This window comes from Colossoma macropomum, unplaced genomic scaffold (genome assembly GCF_904425465.1).
Source record: "Colossoma macropomum unplaced genomic scaffold, Colossoma_macropomum, whole genome shotgun sequence".
In the NCBI taxonomy this organism is placed as follows: domain Eukaryota; kingdom Metazoa; phylum Chordata; class Actinopteri; order Characiformes; family Serrasalmidae; genus Colossoma; species Colossoma macropomum.
In genome coordinates, this window is record NW_023494801.1 from 2,879,983 (window position 1) to 2,902,555 (window position 22,573).

General features: G+C 38.4%; 1 protein-coding gene across 5 annotated transcripts in view; it reads right to left on the reverse strand.

The window, feature by feature from the left end:
* Nucleotides 1-717: 717 nt before the first annotated feature.
* Nucleotides 718-22,573, reverse strand: part of rbfox1 (RNA binding fox-1 homolog 1) — a 133,013-nt gene continuing 111,157 nt past the window's right edge. For 4 of the 5 annotated variants that reach the window (XM_036589391.1, XM_036589390.1, XM_036589393.1 and 1 more), the window contains 2 exons: nucleotides 5,633-5,708; nucleotides 718-2,858 (listed from right to left, as the gene is read on the reverse strand). In XM_036589391.1, coding sequence (XP_036445284.1) covers nucleotides 2,736-2,858; nucleotides 5,633-5,708 — 199 coding nt within the window. In that variant the 3' untranslated portion in view covers nucleotides 718-2,735. Of the gene's footprint in view, nucleotides 2,859-5,632; nucleotides 5,709-12,621; nucleotides 12,675-22,573 lie in introns of all 5 variants that reach the window. The other variant, XM_036589392.1, reaches the window with a different exon arrangement.

The window sequence follows — 22,573 nt, forward strand, 5'->3', positions numbered from 1 at the left end:
TCTTTCTTTTTTTCCAGATTTATCACATTTTATCATCATCATCATTCCATATATAAACTCAGAAGACTCGTGTAGGTTCACTGGTGGTTCTGGATAGTAAATAAAATGTCTATATTTGTGTTGTAGTCATGGCGACCCCTGGTTCCTATCACCACCACTGTAAAGACATCGTAACCATTTCACACCAAACCACTCTGAATCTCTCTGTTTACATCTCACACACTGAATTATGCAAACATTTTGAAAAAACCTTTTCCACAAACGATCACAGTTCCGAGGCAGTATATTTCATTCACGTCACAAAAAAAATCCTCTCTATTTAAGTACTCAAATAGGCCGAAATCACATCCCACCCATCGGATGGCTGTTTTTATGAGCTTTCTCATTCTCAAACTATATCTGGCTGGAGATATGTTTCATAACCTTTGTGTGCTGGAAGTTTATCAGATTGTGGGGTTTCTTCTCGCCTCCACATCCTCGCCGTGGAGGCAGCGCGTTTGAACCTGAGGGATGAGCGCCTCAGTCCTGGAGGCATCAATTTTATTCCGGCTCCTCGGAGATGATCGCTTCCCCTTTGCCTCGTGCCTTTAAACGCAATTTAACTCAGGTAAATCAAATCAGAGGGAAAAACGCACTCCATCACTGGGAAACACGATCCACTCGGCAACATATACCACTTTATGAGAATAGCGAAGGAATTAAAATAGGCCACCACAATTTCTCCTTATCTTGAGAAACTTTATTGATGGTTACTGTTATGCGGATCATAGTGCATGCACATACAATGACAAGGAGAAGGCCTGTTCACAACACCTACTGGAAGCAGAAAGTATAGCAGAGTTACAGCAGTGGATACGATATTTTTGCCCAGTTGTGTGGTAGGACACACAGTACACAAGAGGATATTTGCAGCTGGATAAATTTAAGCTGCTGTTTTTGTTGTATTTTATGTATTTTAACATTTTTTATAAATACAAAAAAGGAACCCAAAAAAAAAAAGAAACAAAAATGAGATATGTGACAAACACCTCTAAGTAGGTATACTGTAAACAACATGAAGGGAAGTTCTTCGCGAATGCACAGCACAAGCCGCCACTCTTCAAGGACACCTGGACGGCTTGTTTGTGTAGCACTTGTAAATGACATATTTATCATTATTCATATTTACATATAGATATCTTTTTCACAAGTCCTATATTTCTCAGTTTCTCGATAATCAAACAGTTTCAAAGTGTAAAGGCTGTGTTTCTAGAAAATAATATTACAAAGGATGTCACATTAAAAATGATATCAAAACTAAAACGAGGCAAAGCAAATAAACAAAAAAACAAAACAAAACAAAACAAAACAAAAAAAAATCAAAAAAGCAAACAACAGACGATGTAATGTCCCACGAGCTGAGAAGTGATGAAAAAACTGCAGGTCGTGTGTGCAAAATAGTACAGTTGACAAAAATACTATGATCATATCTACATAATGATTGCATTACTTGTAAAGTGTTGATATAAATCTGAGTATGATTCCATAAAAAATGAGACACCTTTCTCTAACAGTTGGTCTACCACACTAATTCTAAAACATTACACAGCTGTGTATTTCGTATAAGAGAACATTTCCACTGAACAGATCAAATTTAATACACTGTTGGTTTATTATTATTATTTTTTTTTTTCACTTTCATCCGGTACAAATAATCATAGTTTTCATTACTTTCGAAAAAAAAAAATGAAATAAAAGAAAGGAAAACAAAAAAAACAGAAAATATAAACGGCGCCACTTTCGCCGTCTTTTTAATTTTTTTTATTTTTATTTTTTTACTTATTCATCTCTCCCGTAATATAAAAGTCAGCAATTATATCAATCGATATACTGGAAGTACCGTAATATAAAAAGAACATCTTGTGGTTGGCATCAACTAGTTAAGGGCCTGACCTACGTACTAGATAATAGGTAAACAGTAAAATACTGTCACGGTGAAGTTTTGTGGAGTTTTTCTAAGAGCCGCTATGTAAAATTCCGAACACGTAGAACATCCCAGGAACGTAAACTTTGGCTTTGAGTGATGACTGATATCAGACGGCTGAAATAATCAATGCCTCAGTGGTTTCTTTCCTGTCTTCGCACCACCACGGTGCGCTGGCTTCCCTCGGGCCCACCTCTGCTGCCCGCCGCTGAGATGCGGGCGTCTACACTCACCTACCGTCTACCTTCCTGTCCCTCTCTCTCTCTCTCTCTCTCTCTCTTTCTTTCTTTCAGGCATGGAAACCACAAACGACCCAAAAAAACCCCCAGAAATCAAAAAAGCACCAACAAAAAAAACGAACAAAAAAAGCACTTGTAGTCACTTACACTCTTACAAAATATGATAACCCCAAGGGACTTAATATTTATCATACATAATTCATTTACATGATAAAGCCCTAACAATTTGTATCTTTAAGTGTTTTTTTTTCTTCTTTTTAAAATCTAGCAGCTCTCTAGATCACCACAGAAACCTCTACAGCCAACAATCTATGTAATCTTTAGAAATTAAAAACCCACAATATTAAAATACACAGCACAAAATATCTGAGGTATAAGATGAAAAATATCCATTTTTGTCCTCTCTCTTAAGAGATGCCAAAATGATGCACTACTGCATGTATTGCAATACCCAGGCCTCTGAATTATTCTCTCTTTACCCCACAGGAAGATTCTCATTAGTGTTTTTTGTTGGTTTTGTGTTGTTTTTTTTCTTAGTATGGAGCGAAACGACTGTATCCACCTCGGTATATACTAGCCTGCAATGAAGAAAGAACAAGACCCACATCGTCCGCGTGACTCCTGGTCTTGGCATCGGTCAGGGGCGCGAAAGCGTTCTGCGGAGGGAGAGAAGTCACGGGTGCAAACGCTTTTAATCGTCGTAGTTCGAACGACACACGCTAACTTCCTTCTCATTTCCTGTACATACCCCCAGACGGAACCAATCACCATCCTCATGCAGCAAGCACACCAAGACGCCGCATGCCAGGAGAAATGAATTTAGCTACTTAAAAAAAAAAAGCAAAACAAGTGAGCGAGGAGGCAGAAGACAACACAGATGAGCTTTTTAACCCTTAGAAGTCGAGTTATTAGGGGCACTGATGGAGGGAAGGCTTTGGTGACCTGAAATAAAGCTGTGTTAACGCTGTAGCCACGGAAACCAAAGTCACTAAGCAACAGCTGTACCAGGAAGATGGAAATACCTTTGCTCACTTGATGACTTCAGAGAAAAAAATGGAAAAATGGAATAAATTCAGAGGAGAAGCTTCTTCAGAGAAGGCCTAACGATTTCTGAGACAGAGTCCTGCTCATATTTAAACTCGTCCCATTGTTAAGTTTTGGATAAAAATGAAAGGGTTAAATTCCTGAAATTCCCAGTAGAAAATTGGCCAACCAGGAATTGCTTTTGTCTGTGGTATCTAGATAGGTACAGCTCTCCTACTGGTTAGGGACTTCAGGAGCTGAAGAGAAGTCCTAACACATTAGATTAACTATCAGTGTAGTTTTGTAGTCACAGAAAATCAACCGATCACGTTTTGGATATAATTGGATCAATTTCCAGAGAGAAATCTATAGCAGAGATGGGTTTTTTCCTCATGTTTTCACCGATTTTTGATATTTATGGTCTGATTTGAAGCCCTAGCTAACAGTCACGGTTCACCACTGATTAAATTAAGTGTCTTTGAAAACTTTCCATTGTATTCACTGAAGGAATAGTGTTGTTATCTACTGTTAATAACATTTGAATGCAACACATAATAAAAACATGGAACTAACTGACTTAAGCCTCGCGTTTTAGTGACTATGGCGAGTAAGGGTAGCACTATAACAATTTATATGTAAACAATGACACATTTTATTATATAGTTATAATTATTTACATTTACATTTGATTTACACTATACTATTCAAACGTTTGTAACCGCTTAGTAATTGTTATTCAATGAATTCAGTAGACTGAAATGTTATAAACTAGATACCAAGATTTTGGTACAACTGTACCAAACAACTGTAAATATCTATTTACAGTAATTTCTTGCCATAAAACAACTATGAATAACTGTTTGGTCAGTGAGATTTGGTCACCGCTATTTAAATATGAGTCTAAATATTAATTTCATTTTAAGTTCTTAAGCCTGAAGCTCTACAGATTTCTGAAGTATTACAGCTTCACCTACAGCTCTGCGCATTTCATACGAAAATATCCCTTTTACAGATTCCCACAAACTGAAATCTATAGAACAGTACCGTGTTCCACGTTCAAAGTCATGCTGCATGGGCGATCGTGCTTTTAGTATATTGGGTCCATGATTAGGGAACGAGCTTTCTGAGTCTCTAAGAAATTCTGCTTCTTTATCTCCTTTTAAAAAGAATCTTAAGACTTTTCTTTTCAGACGTGTTTCTATAAATTCAGTCTTGTTTTTGTTTTAAGTAATTCTGGGTCTCTTATCATAATAAGAATTTTAAGACTTTTCTTTTTAGACGTGTTTTCATGAATTATTCTGCTTTGTTTGTGAACTCTGGATCTTTTATGTATAATTTTGTGAAATTTTCTTTTAAATGTGTTTTATGGATTTTGTTTTGTTTTAAGACATTCTGTGCCTTTTTAGGTAGAATCTTAAGTGTCTCCGTTTTAGATCTGTTTTATGAATTTTGTTTTATTTTTCTGTAAAGCACCATGAGTTGATGTTGTCATGAAAAGTGTGCTATATAAATAAAATGCATTATTATTATTATTATTAATATTAGTATTATTACCATCATATTAGAATCATTTTATACATGTACCCGAAAACAAAACTGGTTTAGTATTATTGAAAACAGTGATTCCAAACTTGAATAGTGATGTATGTCTGCACTTCTGACCTTTTTCTGTTTGCTTTGATATAAAAAAATGAACTTGCTCTAGATTCACATCTTCCATACTTTTTTTGCTTGTTTTAATGAGCTACAAGTATAATTAACACCAAATTACAACACACAGGCAATAACTGTGACTCCCAAGGGTTAAAGAGTACAAAAAGTCCCAGAGATCATTCTGCATTTCACATTTATTTATGGCATCCATGCATCACGATGGTCTGTGCTTAATAAAAGGCATTATAAATCTCCTCATGATGGACTTGCAGGCTGCTAGCTGGTACCGCTGCCACCGTTCGGAGCCTCTGGCCCTCAGCCGGCCTTCCTCGTGCTCCTTTCTCTCTACCCTCTCTCCTGCTCTTTCCCCCTTTTAGCTGTTGCTACAGCACCACTTAGGTGATGGATTTAATTATCAAAATGACTAATTATTCCATTAAGGGGAGCGCTCGGCTAGGTGATATTCACAAAATTAGAAATATAATAACTAACATGCACTACACTGCCAAGAAATTAAGACATTTATCACGTTTACTGGGAGGATTAATGTGGCATTTCAGCTGCCGTTAGCACAAGAGACAAATTCAATTACGTTTAACTGAGGAGATGTCAGCTGTGCTAAAAACCATGCGCAGGGAAAAGGAAGGCAGCACATGACGAGTGCACACAGGGACCGGGGAGGGATAAATAAGGGGATGCGACGGGAAGAGGCAGAGAAACAGACAGAGAAAGAAAAGAGGGTCCGTTTGCTCACCATGGCACCAACGCTGTATGTGGCTGCTGGAGCAAGTGCGTGGTTGTAGGGGTCGGCAGCATAAACTCGTCCGTAACTGTGGAAACAAAGAAAAACCGCGTCACGCTGGAGAAAACAATGCATCTCTGGCTGTTCTTTACATAAACAGAACACCCCCCACCCCCCCACCCCACCCCCCGAGCCATACAAAATCAATAGACCACCACAGAAACAGAAGCAAATACATGGTAATGATTTTAGTGTTTCAGAATGACATTCAGATGAAGTCACAGAAGAGGAAACCACAAGGCTTTTCGCTGTCATGCTGTAACAGGCGGAGGGGCACATTACTATTCGAGATCTGAAGGGTCGCTTGGGCTAAAAAAAATAAAATAAATAAAAAATTATAATAAATGATAAGATGCTCTGGAGCAAAAAAGAAAAAAAAAAGGTCACTGCTTGTTCTAATAATGTCCCAGTAATTGATGTGCAGTCGTTTGACTATGGGATGTAGTCACATTCATCTGTCTGTACAGGCTTTACTCAGTTAATGCCTTCCAAACATACTGCACACACACTAAACATACAGTTTACTACGAGGGGGTGGATGAACGAGTGGAGAAAATAAACTTGTGGGTTTTTGTAATTAATGGCTCATTAAAAAAGCAAAACTGTGCTTTACAGAAAAAATCAACAGTATTTCATTAGGATAACATGAATGTAATGTTAAATAAGTTCACATATTTTTGGACAATCTGCCTTTAAAGAGTGAAATATCATTATTATTATTATTGAATGCATGTTAGTCTTACTCAGTTTTTTATTCTGGCTTCCTGTGAAGTTCTGCATTGACACTGCTAGGTTTTGGTTATGGCATTTAAAACTCTTAACGGCATATCTTACTGATCTGTTTGAGCGTTCTAGCTCGGCCAGGCCACTTCGTGCTATCGTTTAGGATCTCTTACAGCTCAGATGGTGGAAGATCATCCTTGAAAATATCTAAGTTCCGAATTCTTAATTGTTTTCGTATTTTTACTTTGGGGTGCAGCTTGGACTAATACGGTACAACAGACCATACAACTCCTAAACTCTGGAAGAGCATAGAAAGCAAGCTTGACATGTTTTTAAATTTAGATTAAAGGCATCTGTTCAGGCTGGAATATGCTTAGAAGTACTGTGACTCATTTTCTCCTGTTTGTGCTGTTAGTTTTAATATTATATTTACATTTCTGTGTAAAACGATTTCAGATTTTGTAACAAAAATAAAAAAGTACCCTGTAAATAAAGACTTACTGCTATTATTATGATGATCATGCTGTCCACCCCTATCACAACAATCAAACAAAAATAACACAATAATTGTGCGTCTTAGGTGCGTGATCTGCCTGAAGAGGTCTGATTGAGCGAGTGCGGAGGCTCTTGGGGTCTGGCTAGTAAAATAACCGGGATTATCTGCTCCTTTGAGCCTTGTTATGCATGCATGGTGTTTTTGGACCTGATAAGGGCCAATCAGGAGGCAGGGCACAGCCTGTAAATGAGGTAATTTACATATTCACTCACTCTTTGCGATTAAGAAGTTAATCCACTACAGATTAGTATGGACATTGTTATTCGCTATACAGTCGCCCTGTCTTCATATTTCATTGCCCTGCCAAGCGTTTTGTTTGACCTGTGTTATCTCTGTTTACAGGGGCTACTTTTAATGAGTATGCACTCGACTGTTCAACCCAGGACTTCCCACACTCTATTGGCCCTGAGATTGAAAAGGTGACCCTTAGGACCCTGTGCCTGGCAAATTATCCTTTCGAGCAGTCAGTAATGAAACGGCGATTGAAGTGACACTCCGAATGTTTAGGTTTATGTTTTGCTTTTGTTAAAAAGGACCATCGGTGCAATCGCCAGAACCTCCACCAATGAAAGGGAAACGTGAAAAATATAGAAGGGCTGCACGATATGGACCAAATACTAATCCCTAAAAAGAGTTCCCAGGAGTGACGACATAACAGAGCCACCTTTGGTTAAAGGGTTCAGTTCCAAAAGGTAAATGAGATGTGAAGAACCATGTTTGAACAACCTCCACAAACTATGAAGGTTGTTATTTTTCTATACAGAATAATTTAAAATGTTCTTTAATACAACAGCATTTTCATCATAAACATGAGCCAATAAACAATGCAAAGAACCACGTATGGATTCACATGGTTCTTTAAGTTGTTACAGTTCAATATACACTGACCAGGCATAACATTGTTTCTACGCTCATTGTCCATTTTATCAGCTCCACTTACTATATAGGTGCACTTTGTAGTTCTACAGTTACAGACTGTAGTCCATCTGTTTCTCTGATACTTTGTTAGCCCCCTTTTACCCTGTTCTTCAGTGGTCAGGAGCCCCATGGACCCTCACAGAGCAGGTACTATTTGGGTGGTGGATCATTCTCAGCACTGCAGTAACACTGACATGTTGGTGGTGTGTTAGTGTGTGTTGTGCTGGTCTGAGTGGATCAGACACAGCAGTGCTGCTGGAGTTGTTAAACACCTCAGTGTCACTGCTGGACTGAGAATAGTCCACCAACCAAAAATATCCAGCCAACAGCATCCTGTGGGCAGCGTCCTGTGACCACTGATGAAGGACTGGAGGATGACCAACACAAACTGTGCAGCAGCAGATGAGCTATCGTCTCTGACTTTACATCTACAAGGTGGACCGACAAGGTAGGAGTGTCTAATAGAGTGGACAGTGAGTGGACACAGTGTTTTAAAACTCCAGCAGCACTGCTGTGTCTGATCCACTCAGACCAGCACAACACACACTAACACACCACCACCACGTCAGTGTTACTGCAGTGCTGAGAATGATCCACCACCCAAATAGTACCTGCTCTGTGAGGGTCCATGGGGGTCCTGACCACTGAAGAACAGGGTAAAAGAGGGCTAACAAAGTATCAGAGAAACAGATGGACTACAGTCTGTAACTGTAGAACTACAAAGTGCACCTATATAGTAAGTGGAGCTGATAAAATGGACAATGAGCGTAGAAACAAGGAGGTGGTCAGAATGTTATGCCCGATCGGTGTATAACCATTGCCTTTTTTCAGTGTACTACTGTAATTATATTGCTACATTTTGCAATTGTGCTGTGTCTCGCAATATATTAAAAGCACATCGGTGAACTAATAATGTGGCACGGTTAAAGACTAGCCTGCCTTATTTTGACCAAAATAATACTTTTATTGCATTACACGAACACCTTGATTCATAAAAACACCCACAGATACACTCAACTGCCTGCAGCCCTCTGTGATATCAGCACTGCGAAGGCTGTTATTGCAGTAATGATTGACTAATGATACATTGTGCAGCCCTAATATATAGACATCATGCATGCAAGCTGTTCAATTGGGCGCTATGTCGAAAGTGCCTAGACGTCCTCCAAATGTTCTACAGATCTCAGCAAAAACATATGCATTATGAGAGAGCTGAGTCTCTGACAGTTCATCTCATGCTGCCACAGCAGACTTGGCGACTTTTCCCGCAGTCTATTGAGACCCGTCGAAGGCAAAGCAGATTTATGAGCCTGGTAGGCTGTATGTTGGCTAATGAACAACAGCTACTCTAACATAGAACTAAATTAGATCTGGGTCTTGAGATACAGCTTAATAAATCTCCAATGGGTGGAGGGGCATATCTGCATTATTGACTATGCGCTCGTTATTTTGGAAAATGTGCAGCAATGGTGCAATTTCTCTACATGTATCGACTTTTTCCTCGCAGGAAGCTCATTTCTATGCTCCCTTCAACAATGTATGGCTATCCTCCAGTCGCTTAGCGCAAGGTTCTATGCGTAAAAGGCGCTGATGATTGTACCTGCAGTCGTATGAAACACTCGGTCAAATGACACGTCTTACTGATCTGTGAAAAGAAGTTCTCCTCTACAGGGAGCAAACTTCAAACAAGGCAAATGTCTGCTATTTTTAGTGCACTATTTCTATTTATTTGCTGAGTTTAACATGCTGAAAAAAATATACCATAACCTTTCCACAGTCCACATTTTATCATATGTTAAATTCAGCAAATAAACTGCAAATGTACATTAAAATGTGCAGACGTGTCTCTGTAGAGGACGTGTTCACTTATTTACACTTACAATATCAACATAACCTGTCATTTAATCAGGGGTGCCAAATCATTTGCATACAATTGTATTAGGGGTGCAAGATCAGAGTCAGAAGCACATCAGCCTGGGTTAATTTTGCTACTCTGGCTATTAAGAAGGACTTCGAATTAGAGAATTTTTGCTAATGTCTGAATTTTTTATCTAGTACAGCCTGTACAAACATTAATAAAGCATTAAATCTTCCAGTAAGTTCAGGACTTTTGATTTTTTTTTTCATGTAATTGCAAACATTTCATTAAACAGCTGCATTTAATGCAGAAGCATTCCACTTTTTTGCTGCGAACATAATGCTAATTTCTGCAATGGGGATTTTCTGTTATGTTAGTGCCAAGATAACAGTAATGTACCCAGACTGTATTTAATATTACTTATGACAGGTTTAACATTTGAAGCTTGAAAGACATATAATTAGGAATTATATGCCTTAAGATTAAGATTAATTGATTAAAGTTAACCAACAAAAACAATTATTCAATTGTTTCAAACAGTTACTTTAATTTTATCTCATTTCTAATAAAAAAAAAAACAGCTCCTATTTGAATAGTTGGTCATTCAAGTTCATGAATGTTTTTGAATGGAACACATGAGAGCGCAATGCGCCATCAGTTCCACTAGATTCAACCTAAAAATGAAGAATGTAGCTAAAACTATAGTGTTCAAAGACCACCTTTCAAGCCCAACTATGCACCATATTTAAAGTAAACATCTGAAAATGATGAGGCAGATGACTGTTTGGTCCGTGTTCTCCTAGAGAATGTGTGATCAACGGCGGTAAGGATGTTCATTTAACTGGAGTTAATAATCAGTGATTTTAGAACTTTAGAATATAGAATTTTAGAAGAACATCAAGATATTTTCCAGTCATTTTATCAGCTTTTATATTAGTTTTTGGTCATATCTTGAACATATTCAGAACTGGGTTCTTATATATGGTATGTTTAATACACTTCAGGGCCATTTACTATTTATTATTTATGTTCAGAATTCAGCTGATATGCTTACAAGTGTGTATATCAGGTATTTTACAATGAGGTCGAACATGCCTTGGCCAATCAGCTTTTAGATTTGGACATTTCTGTTTTATAACTGCTGTTTTGATGGGTCATGTCCTTGATTTTAGGCATAATCACTGACTCATTGCCTTTTGGTCAAAAGAATTCACTGAAATTTGCAGTCCTACATACATTTGTTCTTTACTTCATACGTTGCAGTTTTATAGTGAGTCATTCAGTAAATACAGCTCAGATATACAGTTAAATACAGTTAAAACCTATATAATAGTCTATTAAGGCCTGTTAAGCTGATAAGTTTACTATGGTCATGGGACATTCAGTTCATATCCATGCAATCTGAACGCAATCACACATGCATTAATGCATTCTCCGTTTTGCGGTGTCGACTTATTCAAAAACTGATCCCTACTACAAAAGGGGGTAATGACTCATCTAATGTACTATTATCACTGATGTCGGAAGAAAACCTTGTATCTCCAAAATGGTAACTTTACAGGAAAAGGAAAAAACCTACTTTCATTTTAATGTAAGTCAATGGAACCAGAATTTTTTACAAGTCGTTTTGGGCCGTTTCTTTCAGTTCAATCATCATGAAATTTACATATAATATAAAGGGCAACAGGTATTTTCGAATTATGTCAAAAACTGAAAAACATCAAAAATGGAGATACGAGGTTTTCTTCCGACAGCAGCGATATATATTATTATTATAACCACTGTGACAAAGTATGCTAATCTGAATGCTTCATCTGACGTGCACACACATCTGTGCTTCTGTTAGGACTGTGTTTCATAGCAGCCTGCAAAGTGCCAGCTTTGGGTTAAACGAATATTAGTAATTATAAAAAAACTGGCTAATAATAATCAACCACTGGCCATTTTGTCTGTAAAGTAATCGTAATTGTAACTGCCCATAAAAATTCATGACCTATGTATGCAAGCCACAAAGCCAGTTGGCTTACCAGCAATTATTGAAGTAGAACAATTAGTCAACAATATGCAAGTCCAAATTACACATTCTGCTCATGTTTTTATTGAAAACAGCTGACGTCTTCAAAAAGAAGCCTTCGGCCTAAACTACAGACTTGTTAGCATATTCATTTTCCCCTGGTGGAAAAAAAAAAATAAAAAGAGTCGCAAAATCAATACGTGGATGGACAGATTCAATTCCCTTTCAATAAGCTGCCTCTGAAGCCAGCCGCTCACATACTAACATCATTCCAGAGATCTAGCCCCCTACAGCCAGTGTGCAAAACATGGCAAACCAAGCGAGCATCCTGAAAAACACCAACCACTGACACCACACGCCCATGAAAAAACAAACAGAGCACACGTATAATCGGATGGAGATGCTCTTAAAGGACAGAACTCAAATGAATGATCACATGGAGAAGAACAGGGACGAAAAGAAAAAGCACACAGACACAAACCACACAGGATCCAAGCTTGCGACAGCGTGTTCATTTCACTCTTCAAGGGACACATGCCTGTTGGAAGCAGCGCCAATGGCGAGGGAAACAGAGGATGAGCAAAAAGGGGTGCAAATGCCTGCCAGCTATCCTCATGCAATGTTCTAAAAAAGCCTGTTCCACTCTGAAGAAGAGCATTCAGAATCATAATAAAAATAACAAAAAAAGAGGAAAAATAAACCAACAAAAGAAGTAAAAAATCTACTAATTAAGGGGCAGAAATAAGAAGAGAGGCGAGCAATAAAAGCACTCACTGTCGAGGTGCATAAAAAAAGGATATGCCTGCTCCCTCGTGGGTGCATCAAGAAAGTGAGGGTGATCTGTTATTCATTTTCATATTTATTTATTTTACCTGAAGAGGTGTTACAAGAAATTTCATCGGCTGCAACGAGGACGAAATGATTTCTGCAAGAGAAGATAAAATTCACAATACCGCTTGCTGACTGGCTGTATGGGCGTATGGTTGGGGGGGTGGGGTGGGATTGTGAGTGAGGGGGGGTGGTAAAGGAGGGGGGTTGCTTTACAGTAAATGGATTCAGTTCACAAGCAGAGCTCTCAGTGCAGTCCCACACTCGACATGGAAGAGTAACACACATGCTGGGAGGGGGGTTGGAGATGTATAATGTGGGGGGGGGGAATGCTATAAATATATATATATATATATATATATATATATATATATATATATATATAAATACGTATGAGAGATGAGATTAAATTAGAAGTGAGGCACAGCACAGCACACACGGGTAAAGCTCGATCCACTCCTCTGACCGGGGCCGATTCAATAGGAAAGTGGAAGATACGCTGTCGTCTAAGCACTCGAACGCTCCCTCTATTCTTTAAAGCAGCCCTGCGTACCTCGCTGTTCCCCACGAGTCAAGGAGCAGCAGGCTGGAATGGCCTTGTTCTGTGAGAGCCTATTCTGCCTATTCTCAACCTTACACTACAGCGGATACAGACATAATGGCACAAATCAAAGCATACCGCAGATAAAACTACTCTGTGCTATGTTATGCAGCATAAACTGGCCTGGTTGAGTATGATAGACATTAAAGTGCTGTATGCCACAAAACAAACCAAAGGTGATGCATAAGTTTACTTATTAAAATGTGTACACAATTTCTACACATATAAAATATATTAACAAGATTTAGTCATGTTGAAGTGTGTTCTATACTAGTGCAAATTTTAGTGGAAAATGGGGCACAACCTCACCATAAAACCTATTTTTTCATCGTAAGCATTTTTGATTGCTGAATTCTATGCATAAGTCACAGAATTCGCTCCTAATTTACCTTAATCTCTCTCTCTGTGACTATAAGCACTGTTTTAAAGCATATAAAATACCCACAGTGACAGCAACCAGGAAAAAGTACAGCCTCCGCAGCTCGGGGTTAGTCCATATCGCCCCACATACACTCAAAAAATTGCTGATCTTTTATAATTTTTATGCAGATTCAACGCACTATACATGCAATATGAATAAAATACAGTCAGTTCTATTGTGCTGATATTAGCTGTTCTACTTTAAAAATAAATTTACCATGTTTGACACGGCCTTGTTTTACTAATCATATCTAATGCAGATATTTTTTATGTATTTAGGTTGGAAAACCAATCTAGCTCAAATAAGACAGAATTGAATTGAATTAAATGGGTTTGCATCTATTTACCAGACATTTTAGCAACTGTTACAGTCTGTTATAGTCAATTTCTGCCTGTAGGGTCAGTTGTAACATTTGTACATTTGGCTAAAATGTTTACAAACAGTAGGTGCTGGAAAGAAAATGGTAGTTTTTACTCGTAGAGGAGATGTGCAGGTTGCTTATATATATAAGAATTATTGCTGACACTTTTAAATTATTAAGCAAAAACCAAAATGTGCTAGGTTATGCCCCGCAGTGTGAATCAAAACAATTCAGTTCACTTTTTTATTGTATGTACACTACACTTTGAATGTTTGGAGCCACACGCCATATTAACAATTTTTGCTATTTCATACACAGTAGTAATGTATCACTGCTGTCGGAACAAATATTAGTTTTTCAGTTTTGACATGATTTGAAAATGCCTGTTGTCCTTTACATTGTGTGTAAATTTCATGATGAAAGGACAAACAGAAACGATCCAAAATGACTTAATATGTCTGGTTCCATTGACTTACATTAAAAGTAAAGTAGGTTTTTTCCTTCCCCTGTAAAATTTGGAGATACGAGATTTTTTTCCGACTGCAGCGATACACAATATTGATTTGAATATCACAAACTATTCACCAAAAGTACTTTGAAAAAGTGAATAAAATGATAACATACTGTAATAATCTATTTACATCAATTTTGTCGAGATATCTGGCTCTGAAATTTGATCTCCACTTCTGAAACATCATGAATTCTGGATATTAATCTTATCGTAACTTAATTCTCAGTGTTGTACAGCTTTTAGAATCATCTACAGCTCTGTTCATCGTTCTAGACACATCTTATTTTTATTTACACCTTCACGTTTCTTACCAGTGATTTGGAACCTGTGAAGTTCATGCTAAACATATTATGTCTAACCATTTTATAGAATTATCTGAACCTACATTTCTTTCATATCATTGAAAATATTATTTTAAACTTTTGATCGGTAGTGTATTTTAGTAAACATCAAACTGTTAAACAATTAATGCACTATAACACACTATAATACACAAACCTGGACGAATTACTGTTTTAAATGAGTCAAAATAAATAGAAATAGAATAAACAGAAAACATCCCTAAATAGAAAACATCCCTGATAGACAGTGCTGCAGTCTACAGGCCTGAGTTTGTGCTAGCAGGGTCTCTGAACGCCACGTAAACAAACATGACGAGCGTGAACCGTATCATTTGCTGCATTACCCAGTCTCCATGACTCACTGCACAGGTGTGACAAACGATGTGTCACGGCCCAATCTTACGTCTAATTAGAGACATAGGTTGGCAGCCATCTTGCCTGGCCCCCTTTTAATTGCCGCTCGCAGCTATATTTAATAACTTAATGAATCATTCATTCCCACTAAGCATTCAGATTGAATCGGCCCTCTTAATCACGTTAGGTGGCTTGTTTTGAATACAGACTCCAATTCGACATGACACTATTGACCAGCGTGACGCGGTCTACTCTAGAGAAGGGGAAAGGAAAAACAGCTCAGTGCACACATGCAAGAGAACCCATGCAACTAGAGTGACACGTCCGCAGCACTTTACATCATCGTAACGGAAAGAAGACCATCCACAGCATACTCAAAACACACAATCGTTCCAAAACCTGAGACGAGTGTTGGCTTCAGACAGCGCTAGTTATGTGCACTTTAAAGAGGCCACAGATTCCACATTTCTCCTGTCCTCCTGAGGTCCACTTAAGAAGTTTGTTTGGTTTTATGGGCCAAAAACAGTCGAAATTCATTTTTACATGATATTTTCCAACCTCTCTTTATCCCTTAGTACTCAACAGGCTGTTTCTGTTGCTATGTCTTTAAGATATATGTAAATGAGCTCTGTTCTGATTGGCTGTGCCTCACTCAAAAAGCAGTCTCAGCTGAAACGCTCCTTATAACCTCAAGGTGAATATACACCGATCAGGCATGACACTATGACCACCTCCTTGTTTCTACGCTCATTGTCCATTTTATCAGCTCCACTTACTATATAGGTGCACTTTGTAGTTCTACAGTTACAGACTGTAGTCCATCTGTTTCTCTGATACTTTGTTAGCCCCCTTTTACCCTGTTCTTCAGTGGTCAGGACCCCCATGGACCCTCACAGAGCAGGTACTATTTGGGTGGTGGGTCATTCTCAGCACCGCAGTAACACTGACGTGGTGGTGGTGTGTTAGTGTGTGTTGCGCTGGTCTGAGTGGATCAGACAGCAGTGCTGCTGGAGTTTTTAAACACCTCAGTGTCACTGCTGGACTGAGAATAGTCCACCAACCAAAAATATCCAGCCAACAGCGTCCTGTGGGCAGCGTCCTGTGACCACTGATGAAGGACTAGAGGATGACCAACACAAACTGTGCAGCAGCAGATGAGCTATCTGACTTCACATCTACAAGGTGGACTGACAAGGTAGGAGTGTCTAATAGAGTGGACAGTGAGTGGACACAGTGTTTAAAAACTCCAGCAGCACTGCTGTGTCTGATCCACTCAGACCAGCACAATTTTTCTATTTTGCCTTGCATGCACCTCTCCAACATCAATAGATTAAAAAAATGTTTTAGGCCAAAATTTCTGAAAAAAAAAACTGTCTCAGACATCAGGCAGTGTTTAACCATAATAACTTACTGTGAGGGAGCTTTTAGAGCTGGACATCTCGTTCCTATCACGAAAAGTTTCTCTAGAATGGAGCGTTTCACACCAAACCAGGCTGACCGACTCTGTTTACATCTTAACCATTTGATTATGCAGAAATTTTGAAACAAAATAACTGAATAATCTTACAGCACTTCTGCAACAATCTTATACTGAGAGATATTACATCTCACTTGCACTGTTCGGCTACCTGGCTAAGCTGTGTTAGCGCGGCATCACCTGCGTTCCTCCTGAACACACAGGCTCGGCGGAGCGGAGGAAGGCAGTGGTGCTACTGGCGCAAAAACACAGCTGGTGTGTTAGCCTGAGGGCCCCCGCGCGATCCAGAGAGCAGCCGAGAGCCTGCATATGGTCCGCCTCAGCCCGGGCCTGAACGTGCCTGACTGGGACACAGGTCGGCAGGCTAATGCAGGCGCCGGGGCAGGGCTGCAGGGCTCTGTGGGGGCAGTAAGGCCACTGCGCTTTCCTGACCATTTGCCCCAGCCTGCAGCAGTACAGATGGGACCGACAAAGCTGTGGGCAGCAACAGTGACGCAAACAGTAGAGCTGCACGATACGAACAAAAACACTGGCTGAACACTGTATTGTGATTAAACCTACTCATATATTAAAACTATAACGTTGAATCAAGAATAACTGACATTATCATCGTAACAGCAAAATCCCATTTGAACTAATGAGAAACTGTAGCAGGACAACTGAGTTTCTGCCAAAATATAGATTTAGAGTGTTTTTTATTTCAAATTTGTATGTATGTGAACGGCCACACTGTTAAGATGAGATGTAGGTTCTTTTACTGTGTAGTGCGGCTATCATAGGAAATTTGCTGCTGTGGTTCAAATCATCTTAGATTTGATCAGCTACAACAACACAGTCCAGCTTGGTAGCATAGCATCTAAAACCCAACGTTATTAGGTGACTTTAAGAAAAGAATGCTACGGTTTTTACTAGGTGAAATGCTATTTTTTCCAGTGTCCTGTAAAGCGTGTCCAACCTTGTAAAAGTAGTTTTCGAAAAGAACGCAAGTGTGGACGGTGCACGGACAGGTCAACCGCACACCTGAAAATACTGAAGCCCTAAGCCTAAATGCATAAATCTAGACAAACTCCAGTTTTTACTTATTTTGTATTAGAGAGTTCAGGTTTTACATGTATATATTGAGTCCTAGCACCCATAAATCAATTCAAAGATTTCTCAAAATTTCTGCATAATTCAGTGTTTGAGATGTAAACAGAGTCATTCTGAGTGGTTTGGTGTGAAATGGATCAGATGTCTTTACAGTGGTGGTGATAGGAATCAGGGGTCACCATGACTACAACACAAATATAGGCCTTTTATTTACCATCCAAAACCTCCAATGAACCTACACTAGGGCTGAAAGATAAACCATTTTTATATCAAAATTGCAAGAGCAGCAAATTTTTATTATAGTCTTACAGTCTATTATCAACAACACTGACACAATGCAAGTTTAAAGTATGGAAATTTTACCCAATAACATGGAGCTTGTGAACTGCTCTGACATCACAACCACAAATAACTGACACTGTGTTAACAGTTCAAGCCAGAAACAATAATATCGCTGTTGTCGGAACAAAACCTCATATCTCCAAAATGATAACTACAGGAGAAGGAAAAAACCTACTTTACTTTTAATGTAAGTCAATGGAACCAGAATTTTTTCCACAATGTAAAGAACAACAGGCATTTCGAATGTCCAAGACTGAAAAACGAGGTTTTGTCAGGACAGCAGCGATATGTTGGTCTTCTTAGCCAAAAAAGGTCCATACCTCAATAATACCTCAATAATAAAAAATACAATTGCGATTTAAATCATAATCACAATATTGGTCAGAAAAATCACAATTAGATATTTTCGCCAAATCATTCAGAGGTTTATATGAAATGTTAATGATGGTAAAAAGTAGGTCTGAAAAAAAAAAAACGTTCTGTAAGGCCAAAACCTTCTCAAAAATATGTTAAAACCTTTTGGGAATCAGGCAATGTATTCATAACTACATAACTATCAATAAATTTCTGTGAGGGAGCTTCTAGAGCCTCTTCACACATCTGGTTTCCATCGCCACCACTGCAAACAACCAGGACTAAGAAAGTTTGGTGTACATTTATCTAGAACAGTGGTTCTCAAACTGGTCCTCAGGGCCACCCAGAGGGTTAACACTGCTAAATCTTTCTCATCAAACCACTCTGAATGACCTTGTTTATATCTTAATGACTTATTTATGCAGAGAATTTGGTGGAATTCCTCTCTATGTTAGAGAGTAGCCCGTTTCCCTCCCCTTTTACAATGAAAAAGCATCATTGTTAAAGATCAGTCGGCATTATTCTTACTATGACAAACACTTTGATCCATCTAAACACCCACAGAAACTCATCTGGAACCATGATAGGTCAAGATGCTCACAGTACACAGTAAAAAAGACACTGTGATTGGTCAGAGACTCATCTGCGTTCTGCATATTTTGCAGCCTTCTGCTATATTATTATTACAAGAGCCTGTATCACAATGATCATTAAAAAAGAGATATATTGTGCAGCCCTAGCAGAGAGAGAGAGAGAGAGAGAGAGAGAGAGAGAGAGAGAGAGAGAGAGAGAGAGAGTGAGAGAGAGAGAGAGAGAGAGTTGAGCCTAGCTCCTCAGCTCCTCTAGACGTGGAGCATGCCTCTGAGAGACGCTTCTTCTTTCACTGACCACCAGGTGCCAGATGGTGGCAGCTACCAGCTTAAAGGGGAATTCCACCAATTTTTCAAAAATTTCTGGATAATTCTGTGGTTGATATATAAATAAATTCATTCAGAGAGCTTTGATGTGAAATTGTTCATTTACAGAGAAACTTACAGACTCAGACTTCTTTACAGTGGTGGTGATAGGAACCAGGAGTCCCGATGTCCACAATGCAAATATAGTCATTTTATTTACTATCCAAAACCAACACTTGTGTTCTGAGAGTTTTTAGTAACGTTGATGATGGTACAATAATGGTCAATCTGAAAAAATAAGTTTTCTTTGGGGACTATTTTGCCTTAGAACACCCCTCTTGTATCCCTCCACCATGAAAGGATTAAAAATAAATTGATCAAAATACGTTTTTTAGACCCAAACGTTATCACAAAACTACTGTAAATCAATGTCTCAGACATCAGGCAGTGAATTCATAACCTTTTTACGTGATAACTTCCTGTGAGGGAGCTTTAAGAGGCGGACATCTGATTTCTATCACCACTGCTGTGAACAGTTCTGATTCTCTAAAACAAAGCATTTCACACCAAACCACCCTGACTGATTTTGTTGACATGCTAACCATGTAATTAAGTAGAAATTCTGAAAAATCAGTGGCGTTCCTCTTTAAGGATGGTGGAAAGTATACGAATGGGTCAATAAATACACAGACCTATGGACTTAAGGTCACTCAGAAAGGGAAAAAAGGCCGTCAACACACTGAGAAGACTCTGCGAAGGTTAGAATCAATAAAGCATAACGTCTAATTATGCCAGCAATTTCACTTGCATTTCACTGAAAGGTTCATTTTAACTTCTCTAAACGTTACCCAGCGGAACATAAATCATTCATTCTGAAAGATGGAAGAAAAATTCCAGCGCTAACAAATTTGTTTATATTATTTAACACCTATTTGTACATATTATACTTAATAAACTTATTCTGAGTTTTTTTTTATTACAACAATCTATTTCAATCATTTTTTGCTGAAATGTTGCACTGAGACAAACTAATCTTGCAGCAATTTATTGCTATTTCTTAACACTCATGGCTCGAGATCCTGTGGCAGTTTCATTTTCTAAAAACTATTCTTATTCACAACCAGCGTCCACAGAAATACACAAACAGTATAACCCGATTGTTATTGAGAGCCTCAGCATTTGCATAATGAGTGTGAGCACAGGGCTTTGGTTTTACAGAAAGATGCAGAGTCTCAGGCCTTCCATACTAAATCCCGGGCAGTCGTGTGGGTGCTTGGGGGCTGGGGGGGGGCATACACTACTGCACAAAAGCCTTCGAAGGGTTTGAGTAGCGAGGTATATTTTTCTATTGTTTTAAATGGGAGACACGTGTTGCGCGCTGTTCTTGTTCACCAGACACCTCCTGTTTGATGCACTTTGCACTGCTGTCTACAGTGCCTATTTTTTTGACCTGGCCAATCAGATCAAGGGGAAGGCGGGCCTTTGGTGACATTTATAATTAAGGGGGAATTAGAGGCTGCAGTCCTTCACAGATCAATACCACAACAAACAAAAGCAGCTTTTTCTGTGTAGTTTGAAGCATAAGCAGGAGTGATTGTACAAAAAATCTGGGACAAAAGGAAAAACGTAAATAAAAACAGACAGGAATGATTCGCAAAGTCCTTCTTGATCTGTATTCAACTGAAAACAGTACAAAGACAAGATATTTAGTGTTTCAACTAACTAACTTTACTGTTTTTTGCATATCTACGCTTATTGTAAACCTGACGCCTGCAACTTGCTCCAAAAAAGTTGGGACAGGGGCGCTTTTACCACCGTGTTACATCACCTTTCCTTTTAACAACATTCAGTAATCAATGCCAACTGCTGTACTTGTGAAAGTGGAATTTTAATAGAGTCTTAACTTGAATTTGTAGATGCATCACCAAACCGACAAGGCTGCGTTTACACAGCAGGTAAAAGTGGCCTAAATCTGATTTTCTCACCAAATCCGATTTTTTTGTTTGGCTGTATGTAATATGTATAGAATTTTCGGTAACACTTTACTGTAGGGTACAGTTCATAAGGCTACATACAACTCACATAAGCTTGTCATGACGACTGACATAGACCTACATAAATGTATATAAATGCTTATTCCAATAGGCGTCATCTGTCATAAAAGCTACTTTAACTAGCTTTGATCAAAATTGGCAAATGTAACCTTCATAGCGAATTATGCCTATTGGAATAAGCATTTCTAAACATTTATGTAGGTCTATGTTGGTTGTCATGACAAGCTTATGTAGGTGTCATGTAGCCTTATGAACTATACCCTACAGTAAAGTGTTACTGAGTTTTCTCAGATGGCCTGAGACGTCTGCACAGTACTGTATATTTCCTGTAGTTTGGAAATATCAAGGACAGTTTCAGTAAATCACACTGAAGCAGGTGGAAACCAGGCTGGTGACCCAGTCAACAATCACTTTTAACTGGGAACAATTTGACCGTTGGAAGAAACTTTTTCCCAAATATTCTCAGAAATAACTGATATTTGAAAAAAAGTACTGAAGTTCTAAAGTATACATACTTTGCATTACTTTAAAGTGTATGTGTACTAAAAAATACATACGTATTAATATAAACTAATCAGTTTTAAAGTTACGTAAGTTACAATTTGAACAGGGAGTCATAGTCCCTTTCCCAAAGTTATGGTCTAGATCCCACTGATCAGCCAATACTGATGACATACAGTTTTATCTTTATTGGCAAATTTATTGCAGATAATTATAGTTTTTGGTAGCAACATTGCTGGGATTCAAACTCGCCATCTCTCGACCAAACGGCAAAACTTTAAAGAATTGTAAAACTGGGGAACTCAACCCAATTTAACTACATGACATGAGAGTAACATAACAAAAATCAAAAACAAAAAAACATTTTCTTTGAAAAGAACTGATGAAAACGACAAAATGAGAGGTATCTAACAGAAAATAAACCTGCAAAGTATTCTGGGTAAGTTAGCCCCCTGTTATATAATATTTACATATTTTAAGAGTGAGTTTTATGCTGTTTATTTGAGTTTTAAAAAATGTGGCAGTTTGAAATCTAAAATATAAGTGGGTCATTCTACAGAAACATCCATTTTTGGGTCCCTTGCGTTTACAGATATATTACACTTAAAAAACATGTTAGGGTTACAATTTATTTATATTTTTAAATAAAACAATAAGCTATTTTAACAATTAAACCTTCTTGAGCCTCAATTTA